The sequence below is a fragment of the Podarcis muralis genome, chromosome 11 (genome assembly GCF_964188315.1).
Source record: "Podarcis muralis chromosome 11, rPodMur119.hap1.1, whole genome shotgun sequence".
NCBI lineage: Eukaryota > Metazoa > Chordata > Lepidosauria > Squamata > Lacertidae > Podarcis > Podarcis muralis.
In genome coordinates this window covers 56,779,104-56,794,191 of record NC_135665.1, presented here as the reverse complement: position 1 = coordinate 56,794,191, position 15,088 = coordinate 56,779,104, and the positions used below count along the sequence as shown (strand labels likewise).

Genomic DNA, 15,088 nt, shown 5'->3' with positions numbered 1-15,088 from the left:
CTAAAATCTCACCAGCCTTCTTAATAACGCAACTGTCTCCTTCAAAATACACTTTAAACCCAGCTTTTAGCAAACAATCTACAGACATCAGATTGCTCCTTAATGACGGCACACAAAGTACATTTTGCAGGCATTCACGAAGACAAGGAACAAAAACTGCACCCCCCGAAATCACTTCGGAAGTACTTCCGTCTGCTAGAGCCACCTGGCTGCGCTGTGCTGAGTTCTTGGAAACAAACAATTCATCTGTATTTACGATGTGGCGAGATGCTCCCGAATCGACCACCCAGACCGCTTGTTTCTCATCAGCAATCTTGACCTCGCCGGTCACCAGCTGAGCCGACTGTTTTCGTTTGAAGAATTTCTTTTTTCGCTGCTGCTGCTGCTGATCTCGTCTCTGCTCCTGCACCGGCAACTGAGACTTGACCAACTCCGGACATTGTCGTTTTAGATGCGCTGAAGACCCACATCGGAAACAACGCCTAACAGCAAACGCTGACTCCTCACCGGTACGCTGCTTTCGCTCCACCTCTGGCACGGCATGAGAACTCCTTCCAAACCGCCCACCTGTAGAAGCCTCTGCAGCCAACGACCTTTCTTGCCTCTTCTGCCATTCTTCAATCAAACGCCCAGTAACGTAACTGACTGATAAATCATGCTCCTGCATGCCTTCTAGAGACAAAACTAAATTATCCCAGCTTTCCGGGAGAGAACTCAAAATAATAGCCACCTTCTCCTGCTGGTCTAACGCACAGTCTCTTTCCTGTAGCGCAGCAAACTTTAACTGTAAACTGTGTAGGTGTTCCTGCATTGTAACCCCAGGCTGTAACATTGCCTTGTACAATGCCTTGCGAATGAACAGCTTGGAAACCGCTGTCTCACGCACATGGAGTTCTTTAAGTGCTTGCCACACACCTCTAGCTGTCTTGATTCCCCTCACATACGGCAACTGGGAATCTTCCAGCCCCAAGACAATTGTGGCCCTTGCTCTTTGGTCTTTATCGAGGTCTTCATCATCAGGCTTCGCAGGAAACTTACTCACCACTTGCCAGAGACGATCCCTCTGCAGCACTGCCTGCATGCGTTCTGACCACAGCAAGTAATTGGAGTCATTCAGACGCTCAAAAGCCATCTGAACTGGTTGTGAGGCCATCTTGAGAGCGATGTCCCTGGAACCCGGAACCAGCTACTCACGACCACCGAGAGAGAAAACAGGAACCACAGCACCCAGCACTCACACGCTGCAGCTGTTGTCCTTGTGTCCGCTGAGTCACCAGCTCACCACGGTCAGGAACCAGCCAGAGTCCATCTGCTGCACCAGCAGGAACAACAACTTCTGGAACTACTGGAACCAACGCCGTTGATGCTGACACCACCGCAACTCAGGCTGGCAGCACAATGCCCATAACCTCATGGAACTTTGGAGTGTCAGGCATAGCCCTACTGGCTTTAGCCCAAACGTAGCAGAGTTTTCCTGCACAGCGAAGAAGCTAGTTGCGGCAGTAATGACAAGTCAGCTAGACTCAGAATAACTATTTACAGGATTTATTAAAAAGGAGAAAATAAAACCAGCAGAGTTTCTGCATACAAAACAAAGCAAAATAAATCCTCTCTTTCTCTCTCTCAAAACCATACACAGCACTTCTACTCCTAACAACACCTCACCTCAAACTGAGCTAGCAATCCCTTGATAACAGAGTTGAGTGCTGGTCGTTAACCAATCAGAGTAAGTAGTTTCTAGGTCAAGCAGACCTGGGCTTTCTGCCAAGAGTAAATTGACACCACCTTGAGTTAATTGTGTGAAGCTAGAATCTGCAAGTTTCCCACGAGAACCAATTAACAGAAACTGAACAAAAACAACCTTTCTCCCTCCTCTATGTGACATCCTTTTATATATTTGAACATGGCTATCATATCACCCCTTAACCTCCTCTTCTCCAGGCTAAACATGCCCAGCTCCCTTAGCCGTTCCTCATAAGGCATCGTTTCCAGGCCTTTGACCATTTTGGTTGCCCTCCTCTGGACATAGTCTCTGTGGTCAGTGGGCTATGACCATAAATGGCCTCCTGTTTGCCTACACAAGCCAGGCCCCCTTAGGCAGCTTCTAGTAAGGGGAATTAAGGCAGGGGTTGTGATGTGAGACAGCCAACAGGGAAGCATTAGATGGAGAGGCAGGGAAAGTGGGAGCGCAGGCAAGAGATAAGGGGTACACACGCAGAAGCGATGAGGGGATGAATTTTTGCAAACCCATTTGAAATGGCCGCATGGTCCTTGGGCATTCTCAGGCCTCGAATAAATGTGTACAGTGGTACCTCGGGTTAAATACTTAATTCGTTCTGGAGGTCTGTTCTTAACCTGAAACTGTTCTTAACCTGAAGCACCACTTTAGCTAATGGGGCCTCCTGCTGCCACCGCGCCGCCACCGGAGCACGATTTCTGTTCTCATTCTAAAGCAAAGTTCTTAACCTGAAGCACTATTTTTGGGTTAGCGGAGTCTGTAACCTGAAGCGTATGTAACCCGAGGTACCACTGTACTGCTAGAGAGCAAGAACTCCACATCTTTGCAGATTTACTGCATCATCAATCGGCCTCTTCCTCTAACCAAAATATCTTAGATTTTACCGGAAGCCCCTTCCACTGACGTCAGTGGCACTTGCTTCCGAGTAAGCAGGCTTGGATCACAGCCCTAAAGCCAACGACCACTTTAGGGTTATAACTTGCTTGTAGGTTTCCCCCAGATTTAAATAAATATAAGAGATGCAATCTTTGTGGTGAGGGGTATGCCATTACGGTGGCCTGACCCCAGGGCTGTTCTGCTTGTAAAAGGAAGTGTAGTGCTTGGAGGTAGTTACTGTGCTATGACAACACGAGACAGAGATCTGCCTCGTTCGCAGGGTTTGGCAAAACTGGATTGTTGACTTCTGTACCTGATTTTATCTAGGAGACAACAAAAGGCTCTAGGGGTCGGCTGCGACTTCAAGCTTTTGCAGAAAGGGAAGGGAAGGGCTGTAGCTGTCTCATTGAGGGTGCGTGCTTTGCATGCCAAAGGTCCCGGGTTCAAATCCCCAGCATCTCCGGATAGGGCTGAGTAAAGGTAAAGGGACCCCTGACCATTAGGGCCAGTCATTTAGGACCATTAGGACCATTAACCCCAGACTCTGGGGTTGCGGCACTCATCTCGCTTTATTGGCTGAGGGAGCCGGCGTACAGCTTCCGGGTCATGTGGCCGGCATGACTAAGCCGCTTCTGGCGAACCAGAGCAGCCCATGGAAACACCGTTTTTCCTTCCCGCCAGAGTGGTACCTATGTATCTACTTGTACTTTGACGTGCTTTTGAACTGCTAGGTTGGCAGGAGCAGGGACCAGGCAACAGGAGCTCACCCCGTTGCGGGGATTCGAACCGCCAACCTTCTGATCGGCAAGTCCTAGGCTCTGTGGTTTAAGCCACAGCACCACCCGCATCCCTAGGGCTGAGTAGAACTGGGCAATATATTGATAAATGGTCGGAAACCAATATGGCTTTCAGATTGTAATACCGGTTTCGGACATTTTGAGCTCTGGTAATACATTGCTGGGGACGCGGGTGGCGCTGTGGGTAAAAGCCTCAGTGCCTAGGGCTTGCCGATCGAAAGGTTGGCGGTTCGAATCCCCGCAGCGGGGTGCGCTCCCGTTGCTCAGTCCCAGCACCTGCCAACCTAGCAGTTTGAAAGCACCCCCGGGTGCAAGTAGATAAATAGGGACCGCTTACTGGCGGGAAGGTAAACGGCGTTTCCGTGTGCTGCGCTGGCTCATCAGATGCAGCTTTGTCACGCTGGCCACGTGACCCGGAAGTGTCTCCGGACAGCACTGGCCCCCGGCCTCTTGAGTGAGATGGGCGCACAACCCTAGAGTCTGTCAAGACTGGCCCATACGGGCAGGGGTACCTTTACCTTTTTAATACATTGCGCTGGCTCCAAGTGCCTGCAGGCGCAGGCAGGCAAAGCCCGAGAAGGTTTCGGGTGAGCACGCTAGACTGGTGTCTGTGGGTACAGTGGTACCTCGGGTTAAGGACTTAATTCATTCCAGAGGCCTGTTCAAACCTGAAACTGTTCTTAACCTGAAGCACCACTTTAGCTAATGGGGTCTCCTGTTGCTGCCGCGCCGCCGGAGCACGATTTCTGTTCTCATCCTGAAGCAAAGTTCTTAACCTGAGGTACTATTTCTGGGTTAGCGGAGTCTGTAACCTGAAGCGTATGTAACCTGAGGTACCACTGTATTTGGAGTCGTAGGAACAACTGTTAAGTGTCCGCTTTTGACAATGCAGAGTTAACTATCTGCCGTGTGCGTTTCTTTAGCTAGGGGGCCCTTGTGGAATCTGGACGCTCTCCTTGCCAAGGGGGCAGGAGGGGCGCCGATAGAGTTCCTTGCCCAGGGTGCTCCTGATAAGGAGTATATGGAGACTCCCTGTACAAGTAGCCGCTGCATGTATCACCCCATATCAGACAGGCTCTGTCTCTGTTATCCTCTTGGCGTCTACGAAAGCCTTTTCTTTTTCCAACAAGCCACTTGAGTGGAGAGTTTTGTCCCAGGCTGTGGACGCGCCGTACATTTAAAGCACATCCTCCTCCTCTACCCCACACTCCAAAAGAAAGAGAGAACAGGATACAATCTGTATATGTGTTGAGCTCGAAATCGTTTTTAGGTACGTTTTATTGTTAAATCGCTTCGGGATTTTTTGGCGGAAGCGATTCACAAATGCAACCAATGATATCTGGCAGAGTGGGGCCGCTGCCGCCACATTAAGACCTGTTGCTGCAATAACTTATTTTCTGGGGTGCCAATTGGTTTGTTCGTCTTTTTGTTTGTCCGTTGGGTGTTTTTTCTGCCCCATCCTTCCTCTGATCCGGAGTACAGGACGCCTCCACAAAATTAATTGTTTTTAAAACAACAAGGACGGCAACGACACCTAACAGCATAGGCACAACAAACAGATCTCTATAGGGAGGCAGTGTTACCCAGGATAGAATAAATCACAGGCCGGATGCCCAAATGAACAAGAACGTTTTCAATTGGCGTTTTGAGATTACATTTGGGGGGACAGTGCTCCATAGACTAGGCTGCACCACCGAAAACTGCCCTGCCGCCCTCCTAGCTTCTGTGCCTTCCAACCTCCTATGTCAGTGTTTCTCAAATTTGGGTCCCCAGCTGTTATTGGACTACAACACACATCATCCCTAGCTACCGGACCAGTGGTCAGAGAAGATGGGAGTTGTAGTCCAATAACAGCTGAAGACCGAAGTTTGAGAAGCACTGTCCTGATGATGATGATGATGATGATGATGATGATGATGATGATTTTATTAGTGAAATTGCAGTAGATGGTATTTTATTAAAAAATAAATGAGTAAAACCCATACACTGCTTGTCAGTATAATGTCAGATACCGTTGGTGAGTTCTGTCATTAATGTCAGGGAGGCAGAAGATCCTCTAAAGCCCTTAAAAGTAAAGGGACCCCTGACCATTAGGTCCAGTCATGGCCGACTCTGGGGTTGTGGCGCTCATCTCGCTTTATTGGCCGAGGGAGCCGGCATACAGCTTCCGGGTCATGTGGCCAGCATGACTAAGCCGCTTCTGCCGAACCAGAGCAGCACACGGAAACGCCGTTTACCTTCCCACCGGAGCAGTACCTATTTATCTACTTGTACTTTGACTTGCTTTTGAACTGCTAGGTTGGCAGGAGCAGGGACCGAGCAACGGGAGCTCACCCCGTCACGGGGATTCGAACCGCCGACCTTCTGATCAGCAAGTCCTAGGCTCTGTGGTTTAACCCACAGCGCCACCCGCATCCCTAAAGCCCTTGGGTGTTCCCAAATGCAGGTGCAGGTACAAAAAGGACCAAAAGAAAACAGATCACATGCATATCTTCCGGAATTATCATCCATTGGAAATATTCTGGAAATCCATTCAGGCTGATACCGCTGATATATTAGGATACCATATCCCCTTGGAACCTAAAACATTTCTGCTTGGTTATCTAAAAGATGATATAATGGGAAATGATCATGAAATAATGGTTCACTTTATAATTGCAGCTAAGATTATAATCTCTAAAAATTGATACGGGGGAAGAATATATATTCCTACTATATCTGAATGAATCAAGAAGATTTGGTCCATTGAACTATGATTAAGCTACCTATTATAAAAGAATACATATGAACAGGTTTATGGGGGAACAGGTGTTTTTTATAATGTTTGGAGCAAGAAATTCGATTTTAATGTCTAAGCTTGTGCTGCTTTCAACCTGCTGTAATAGTTATTTCTTTACGCTCTTTATCTTCAGTTTATAGAATCATAAAAACGTAGGATTGGGAAGGACCCCAGGTTCTATCTAGTCCAGGCATAGGCAAACTCGGCCCTCCAGATGTTTTGGGACTACAACTCCCATCATCCCTAGCTAACAGGGACAGCAGTCAGGGATAATGGGAGTTGTAGTCCCAAAACATCTGGAGGACCGAGTTTGCCTATGCCTGACCTAGTCCAACCCCCTGCAGTGCAGGAATCTCAACATGTGCTTCCCCATCCCATTTGAAACCATACCGGAGCCTGCTTAGCTTTACAACTGTTCTGGGAGTTTTACTATTGCTCCGGGGGGGGGGGGGATATGTTTGTTTGATATTTTTTAAGGTATCTATACAGTGAAGAAATTTAAAGACTATCTGCAGAAATACTGTAAAATTAATGAATGCTAAAATGATGTTGGATTGAAAATAAGTGGTGTTGGCAAATAAGAGTAATAAGAATATGTAAATATGGACTGATAATGGATGAAAATATATTGTTATAATAGGTTAAGATCAAAAGTTAAGGTAAATGAAAGAAGGAAAGGATTTGCTGAATCAATTATATAAATGGGAATACAAAATGGGGAGGTGTGAGGAAGTCAAGAAAATAAGAAATGAGACTATAAGTTGTGAAAATTGGATTTGTTTTTAAACTTTTTTTTCTTCTTAGCTACTTTGTCTTTTTTGGTTTTTGTATGTATTTTCGATCTGTACTTTTTCTTAGTTTTTCTACATTTTCTGTGTTTTTCCTTTAAAATTGTAATTTTTTGTTTGTAATTTCCTTTTTCGCAAATTTATGTGTTTTTTGAAAAAAGCTTAATAGATATCTTATAAAAAATAATAATAGTAAGGTATCTATACAGTGGTACCTCGGGTTAAGTACTTAATTCGTTCCGGAGGTCTGTACTTAACCTGAAACTGTTCTTAACCTGAAGCACCACTTCAGCTAATGGGGCCTCCTGCTGCCGCCACGTCGCCGGAGCACAATTCCTGTTCTTATCCTGAAGCAAAGTTCTTAACCTGAAGCACTATTTCTGGGTTAGCGGAGTGTGTAACCTGAAGCATATGTAACCCGAGGTACCACTGTACTGAGGTTCTGGTAATGTGAAAATATATTTATGTAATTACAAATGGGGGGAAAATGTGCTAACAGATTCAGCATTTTTTTAAATAAAAAAAGGAGGAAGAGGACCAAATCAATAAACCCTCTGCTTGTCTTTGCAGGAGGCAAAGGGCTCCTGGTGGAAACAAGTCTCAGCAACACACGGAGCACCAACAGGGCACCGCCAAACACAACAGGGAACACCAGAAGCCCTCGCAGGGAGGCCAAGCGCCGCACTCGGCAGGCCGGCCCGGCCACCACGGCTACAGCCAAAACCGGCGGTGGCACCACAACCAGAAACACTCGCCTAACGAGAAGGAGGCGCACAGAAATGCCAAAGAGACTGAGAACCTGAAAATCGAGGATGCCTCTGTCTGCACGGTGCACATCCCGCTGGAGGTCCACCGCGGCAGCGAAGGCACGGACAGGCAGTCGCCGCAGTACATCCAGGACCCGGAGAGCCGGCGGAAAGACAGCCTCCACGAGCGGATAAGCGAGAGGCCCAAAATCAACTTGCTCCAGTCCTCCAAAGACAGACTACGCAGGAGGCTAAAAGAGAAGGTGACTCCCTTCCCTCTTGAAGCAAGCTGAAATGCAGGCACCCCCAGCCCAGACGTTAGGTAGGGGGAAGCCACTGCCTCGGGCGGCGGAAGCCCCGGAAGTGGCGCTCCTGCAGGTGCCGCAGCTGCCCTGCTGCCTCCATCACTGGCGGAAAAGCAGCGCCGGCATCAGTGCCGATTTTGGGCAGGGTCTCATCCAAAATTGGCTCCCGATTCTCGGCCTGCAGTGGCGGCAGCAGGGCAGGGAAGCACTTTCTGTTTGGGCTCAAGCAGCAAAGTGGGACGAAGCTGCCCCTGCTGTTATGTAGGTGTGCACTTAATATGCCCAGCAGTTTTCACAGGGGAGGGCTGAGCTGTTTGGAGAAAGGGGCAGGGCAAAACCCCTTCTGATCTCTGGAGCTCTCAGAGAGGCCTTTGCCGGTTCCTGACCCCTTCTTAGAACTGGCTTAGCACGCACATTTTGCTCTGCACCATGAGGACCAGAAACATTGCAGGTATATCCTGTGCTCTTTCCCCCCAAAGGCAAAGTGAGCCACTTCTTGTGCAGAAGGGTGGAAGCAGCTAGAGCAGCGGTTCTCAACCTGTGGGTCCCCAGATGTTGTTGGACTACGACTCCCATCATCCCTGAGCTCTGGCCTTGCTAGCTAGGGCTGATGGGAGTTGTAGTCCAACAACATCTGGGGACCCACAGGTTGAGAAAGGCTGAGCTAGAGAGAGCCGTGCTGCTCCTGCCAGTTCAAAGTGAGAGTCGCGTTTGTGGATTCTTAGCTGCACAAATGCTATGTGTTCATTGACATTATCATCGTCGCTTGTAGTGCAGTGGGAATGCAGCAACTTCCTGTTTCTCCAAGAAGATTAAAAATAAGCTAGGAGGTTAGCAGACAAACAAATCCTGTCCGAGCCCTTCCCTAGGCGGCTTACCTTGGCATAACCCACAGACAATGGGCCCCTTTATGTGGGTGGTGGGGCTGCTGCTTTGCCAGCCTAATGTGATGCTGGCATGGGCACGAGTCAGAGATTGGGGTCTTTCTATCCCAAGCGGCAGGGGAAGGAATTCCATGCTGCAATTGCTAAGTAAGAAGGAAGCCATGGGCAGGGGGGAGAAGGAGGAGAGGGAAAGTGTGGATTGGAATTGAGAAACCACAAACCCCAGGGAGCCAACCTTCCCCCCCCCCCCCCGAGTTGCAATAAGCATCCCGCATCACAGACATCTCTGAATATTGTGGCTCCGAGCCACAATCTGGGGTGTCCATTTTAGTAGTTCTCCTTACTGGGAACATAATGTATTGTTTTCATCACGCAGGTATATTTTTTCATCTTCACAAAGGTCTGTGATGGATTGTGTTCAAACCCACCCATATAGATATATGCACAGATATGTGTATATATATTTATATAGGACACCGCTGATATGTTTTAGTTGGCTTTTTCCAGGGTATGTGCTTTATGTTCAGAGTTGAGTCCTATGGAACTCGGGGAAGGTTGATCCTATAGAAAAAAGTTGTGGAATTTCCTTTTGCCCTCTGTCTTCTCTTTGCATTAGAAAGGTTGTTGCCACTAGGTGTCGCTATATGTCATTGGTTTTCTGCCTTAATGGGTCCAGCGCCGTGTCATCTAATTCTGCGTCTTACCACTAGGTGTCACTCTGTGCTGTTTGTTGCTTTTGCCTACAAGGACTAATACCCCCAAAACAATATACATTCACCCCTATCTATCACCTCTTGTTTAAAAACGTTGCCACAGACATGTGCCCAGTAACCAACTATGGAAAGATAGTATTTATTGTGCTAATTTCCCTCAACCAAAGCACCCATGAGAGATCCAACTTCTGCTTAAAAACCTCCAAGGACAATCAGTCCATACCACCACCTAAAGGAGTCTGTTCCACTGCCGAACACCTCTTTCCGTCAGAAAGCTTTTCTTAGCCTGCAACGTGCGGCAGAAATTCAGCATGTATGGCTTTTCAACAGCATCTCACTGTGATCAGGAGACAGCTGTGTTCCTTCAATTCTTTCTGTCAGGTGGCTGTTAAAAGCACAGAGCTTCCATCCTTAAAAAGTGGCCCATTAGGCTGCAGAGTTTTGGACTTGGAGGCCTATCCAGATGTTTGCTTGGAATAGGTTTGTCTTTTGATTGCTGTGGTTTCCTTAAGATTCGTTCCCAGAAGAGGAGCCTATAGGCACTTCATGCAGTTCCATTTCTGAAGCTCAGCATATCTGAGCCGAGCTGTTCTAGTTAGTTGCCTGGTGAGCATAGGAACAAAGGGTTTATATTGAGTCAGGCCATTGGTCCATCGAACTCCAAATTGTCTGCTCTGAGTGGCAGTCGCTCTCCCGGGTTTCAGGCAAGGTTGTCTCCTAATCAGAGGTGGAGCAAGCCGATCGGGCGCCTGGGATGGCGCGCATGCCCTGTGCCCAGATATGGGGCCAGTCAGGGCAAGACGCTCCGCTGGGCCTCCAAGGAGTCTGCCTGCCCCCTCCCACTAAGCCACGCTACAGCTGAGGGGAAGGCAGTGGGCAGACCGTTTGGGCAGCGCGGAGTCTGCGCGCTCCCAAGCCACCGTGTCTCTCCCAGGAGAGACGCGTGGCTCGGGCAAACTGCAGGCCCCGCAGTGAGTGCCGCCCTCCATTTTGTCACCCCACCTCAGTGGTGATACCCAGGGCGGACCACCCCCACCGCACTCCCCTTCCTCTGCCCCTGCTCCCAGTCCTACCTGAAGATGACAGAGACTGTTTAGGGAAGCTTTTAATGTTTAATAGGTTATTGTATTTTAGTGTTCTGTTGGAAGCCGCCCAGAGTGGCTGGGGAAACCCAGCCAGATGGGTGGGGTATAAATAAATTATTATTATTATTAGTAGTAGTAGTAGTAGTAGTAGTAAACCCGGGACCATCTGCATCTAGCCCCTGAGCTATGCCCCTGCCCCAACTGAGTTGAGACAGTTACATGGGATTCAGTGTGCAGTGTAGACACGCCCTCGGATGTTGTGTCCAAGCACCAGTTAAAACTTAATCTGCTCCTCACTGCAGGTTCAGATTTTTCGCAGCATGCTTAATGTATACTTTAATTGCATAGGCCTCCTTCCACGCTTCCAAACTTGTCGTTTGCTTGGTGCAACTGTGCTGATCTGTCTTTTTTCTTTTTCTTTCCTTCCTTTTTCTTCTCTCCACCACCACCCCCCCGCCCCGCTCCACGTTTCCCTTGCATAACAGATGCCTTGTCTTTCCCTTTTCACGGATCAGGACGAAGTGGCCGTGGAGTCCACCAACCCTCAAAAGAACAAAATGGACAAACTAATTGAAATTCTCAACAGCATGCGGAACAACAGCAGCGGGGTGGACTCCAAGCTCACCAACTTCATGGAGGAGGCCCAGAACTCCACCAACTCCGAGGAGATGCTTGGGGAGATAGTTAGGACCATTTACCAGAAGGCCGTGACGGACCGCAGCTTTGCCTCCATGGCTGCCAAGCTCTGCGACAAGATGGCGCTCTTCATGGTGGAAGGCACCAAGTTCCGGAGCCTCCTTCTCAACATGCTACAGGTAACCAGACAAATCGCAGCCGCGGCTTTTGCTGCCGCTGCTGCTGCTGGCATGCCGTCGCTTACGGAGAGAGAAGTCCGTAAGTTCTGACCGTGCTTGAGCTGCCTCCTTCGTTCCATTCTCACCCAATTAATTTTAGAAAAATGAAAGCATAAAGGGGGAGAGAGAGAGAGGGAACCCAGGGCAGCATTTCTGTGTTTGTTTACATGAGCGTTTCATGGTTACGACGGACTGATATAATTTTATAGGCGCTGCCCGCCTCCCGTTCTATTTTGAATGCCCGCTTTGGCAATTGTGTGGTCTCTCCAAAGCACATGTTCATCTCACTGTAAGACCAGGTGGATCTGTACTACGGATTCTGTGGTTTTGGACTTTGTTTTTGTTTTGAACTCATGGGTGGCCTCCATAGATTTGGGGAAAGCAGGACAGGATAGGTAGCCTTGGATTCCTGTCCTGAGGATGAAGGGCCCAGCAGATGGGCAGCTTCTGAAGGTGGTTTGCATAGAATTTCGAAATCGTGTGTGAATCTGGTGGCCTGAAGAGGCTAAAAGAGGCAGGTGGAGGGAGGGAGGGGGTCAAACCTCTCACAGGACCATGAAGGCTTTTCCCACAAGACATTGCAAGGCAGACCTTCGTCGCATGTATGGAAGCACCACAGAGTAAGCCCTGCACCAGAATCGGGCCTCCCCAGTGGAACTCAGTTGGTGTGTCTGTGGCATCATAGAGGAACAGACTTGGACCCAGGAGGACATCTGCCTGCAGAGGTCATGTGCCCCAGCCCTCTCTCCAGGCTGAAATTAGGCCTGGAACAAGACAACAAAAGGTTTTTCCAAGCCTGGAAGAGAGCAGGGTTAACCTCAGGAAGCTGCATCATATGTTGTTTATGTCTTAAGACCCGTAAGACCGTTTCTTCCTATCCCAGAAAGTGAGGGTGTTCTGTGGCTACACAGTAAGGTGTGTCCACTCTACAAATTTAAACCAGTTTAAAATACCTTTAAACTGCCCTGGTTCCCAGCCACAGACCTCTGCGGGGTTGTTGCTCTGTGTCGTAACTGGGTTTGTCTTAATGCCAGATTCTCAACACTCTCCTGCAACTACTTTTCCCACAATTCTTTGGAGGAAGCCATGAATGGTCAGCCTAGTTTCTTCAATACAGTGAATATATGTCCTGTCCATGCTCAGGATCAAGCAACAATGAGTTCACCTAAAAAATATTGGTGTTGGTTCTTCTTCTTCTTTGGCGATCACTCGTAGCCAAGTAAGATTGTCTTCCATAAACACGGTTTTAACATGAGTCCATAAGTGACTGTGAGGCCAATTCTGGATCCACACGTCCTTCCACAGTGGGGACATTGGTTTCCAGGCAGGAGTTGATCACGGTGTGGATTTGCCAAGCATGCCTTCCTCTTAGCACGTTTCTCCCCTGCGTCCTGAGTTTGAGTGTCTTCAAAGCCCATGACACCTTTGGTAAAGGCTATTCTCCAATTGGAGCACTCGCAGGCAAGTGTTTCCCAATTGTTGGTGTTTATACTACATTTTTTAAGATTTGCCTTGAGACAGTCTTTAAACCTCTTTTGTTGACCACCAGCATTACGCTTTCCATTTTTAAGTTTGGAATAGAGTAGTTGCTTTGGCATACAATAATCAGGCATCTGCACAACATGACCAACGAAGTTGATGTTGAAGAATCCATGCTTCAACACTGGTGATCTTTGCTTCTTCTAGTACACTAGCATTAGTTCGCCTATCTTCCCAAGTGATGTGTAAAATTTTTTGGAGACACCGTTGGTGGAATATTTCGAGGAGGTGGAGATGGCGTTTATAAGTGGTCCATGTTTCCTTCTTTCCCTTATCACAAAGCCGAATGTGCCTCAAGACAAGGCAACTAAAAAATTTCCAGGAATCTGGGTTTTGGGGGTGGAACCTCAAATCACCAGTGTTTCCAAGTTGAATATAAAACTGTCATCAATGTGAGTTGTTGCCAACTTCCTGATAAAACATGAAACAGGCTTTGGCTAGGAGGAGCCAGAAGCAGGGGTTAAGTTCACACCACCTCCTCACCAGGGATTAAGTCAGAATTGAATTCAGGATAAAGCCTCTGCATTATCCCCAAAGGGTGAAGGACCTTTTTTAGCCTGATGTTGCCAGGCTGTGCAAGGGTGTGATAAATAGGGGATAAGCATCTTTCCTCATTACCGCTAAAGCCTCTGAATTCTCAGTCCAGCCACTGAGCAGGAACGGTGGACCTGAACCCCTCGCATATGGGTCTAACAGATGCTCCTGTTTTTAAAGAAGGCCCTGTGGACTCAGAAGCAAATGGCTGCAAAGGCTTAGGCAGGCTGGCAAGAACCAGTCTCGCAGCACGCTTCAGCAGAGGGCCTAACACACTCAAGCACTGGCAGGGCTGGGGGCCACGTGCGGGTCCCCCCCAGACCTGTCTGCCTGGCCCTCTAAATCCTACGCAGGCTGCACCCTTCTGCCGCGGTCTGGTTGGATGCAGAGGAATGGTGGGAGGAACTACCTGGGGAGCCCCCAAGGGAAGAAGGCTCAGAGCCCAGGAATTGGTGGTGGGATGTTAATGAGTGGTCAGTGGGAGAAGACAGGGAGAAGGAGGTGGCAGAAGCTGAAGAGGTAACAGGGTTTAGTGAGCTGGGAGAGTTGGTGGCAGAGAAGGGAGGAGGGAGGCCAAGATAAGCCAGTTTGGGGAAGAAGCCAGGATGTCTCCCCCTCCTGCTGCAACAAGCTCCCCTCTCCCCTGGTCTCCCAGAACCAGGAGAGGCATGAAGAGGGCGGAGGAGAAGTTAGCTTCATGGAGGTGCAGTCTCAGATTGCTTGGGAAAGACCCTGGAGAGGAGAGGATTGCAGCAGCAGTGGGAAGGCAGGGACCTTCAGACTCTCCGCAACTGCTTCATTGGGCAAAGGCCTGGCAGAGATGAGATGCTGTGCTCATTAGATGCTGCTTTTGCTCATAAAGAGTTAACTCCAGCTTGCCCAGTGTGCTTTATGGCTGGCTGGCTCCTGTCACCTTCACTGCCCTGCTATGCTCTTGTAACTCCTTTTATGTTTACTCCTTAAACTGTGAAAATGCCTCTTCCTTGCCTGGTTGGAGAAGAGTAGCATCTGTCCGTCACCTATGATATGTGGCCCTCAGAAAGGTTGGCCATGATGGAAAGCGGCCCTTGGGTTGGAAAAGGGTGTATGTGTCCCCTCACTCACATGACAGTGGACCATCATACATGGTGTGCTATGCTCAGAATTGGGCCCAGAATTCTGAGATCTGGTGCACTCAGGCCAGGATGGGTGTCATATTACAGTGGTACCTTGGGTTACATATGCTTCAGGTTACAGACTCCGCTAACCCAGAAATAGTGCTTCAGGTTAAGAACTTTGCTTCAGGATGAGAACAGAAATCGTGCTCCGGCGGCGCGGCAGCAACAGGAGACCCCATTAGCTAAAGTGGTGCTTCAGGTTAAGAACAGTTTCAGGTTAAGAATGGACCTCCGGAACGAATTAAGTACTTAACCCAAGGTACCACTGTATATCTGAGCAACCTGGCCACTGA

General features: G+C 48.7%; 1 protein-coding gene across 5 annotated transcripts in view; it reads left to right on the top strand.

Annotated features, from left to right (window-relative positions):
• The window catches only part of CTIF (cap binding complex dependent translation initiation factor), a 198,128-nt gene that overhangs the window by 130,900 nt on the left and 52,140 nt on the right, over positions 1 to 15,088 (top strand). For 3 of the 5 annotated variants that reach the window (XM_028748041.2, XM_028748040.2, XM_077936501.1), the window contains 2 exons: positions 7,549 to 7,987; positions 11,197 to 11,526. In XM_028748041.2, the coding sequence (XP_028603874.2) occupies positions 7,549 to 7,987; positions 11,197 to 11,526 (769 nt within the window). The remainder of the gene's footprint in view (positions 1 to 7,548; positions 7,988 to 11,196; positions 11,527 to 15,088) is intronic. The other 2 variants (XM_028748038.2, XM_028748039.2) reach the window with 1 other exon arrangement.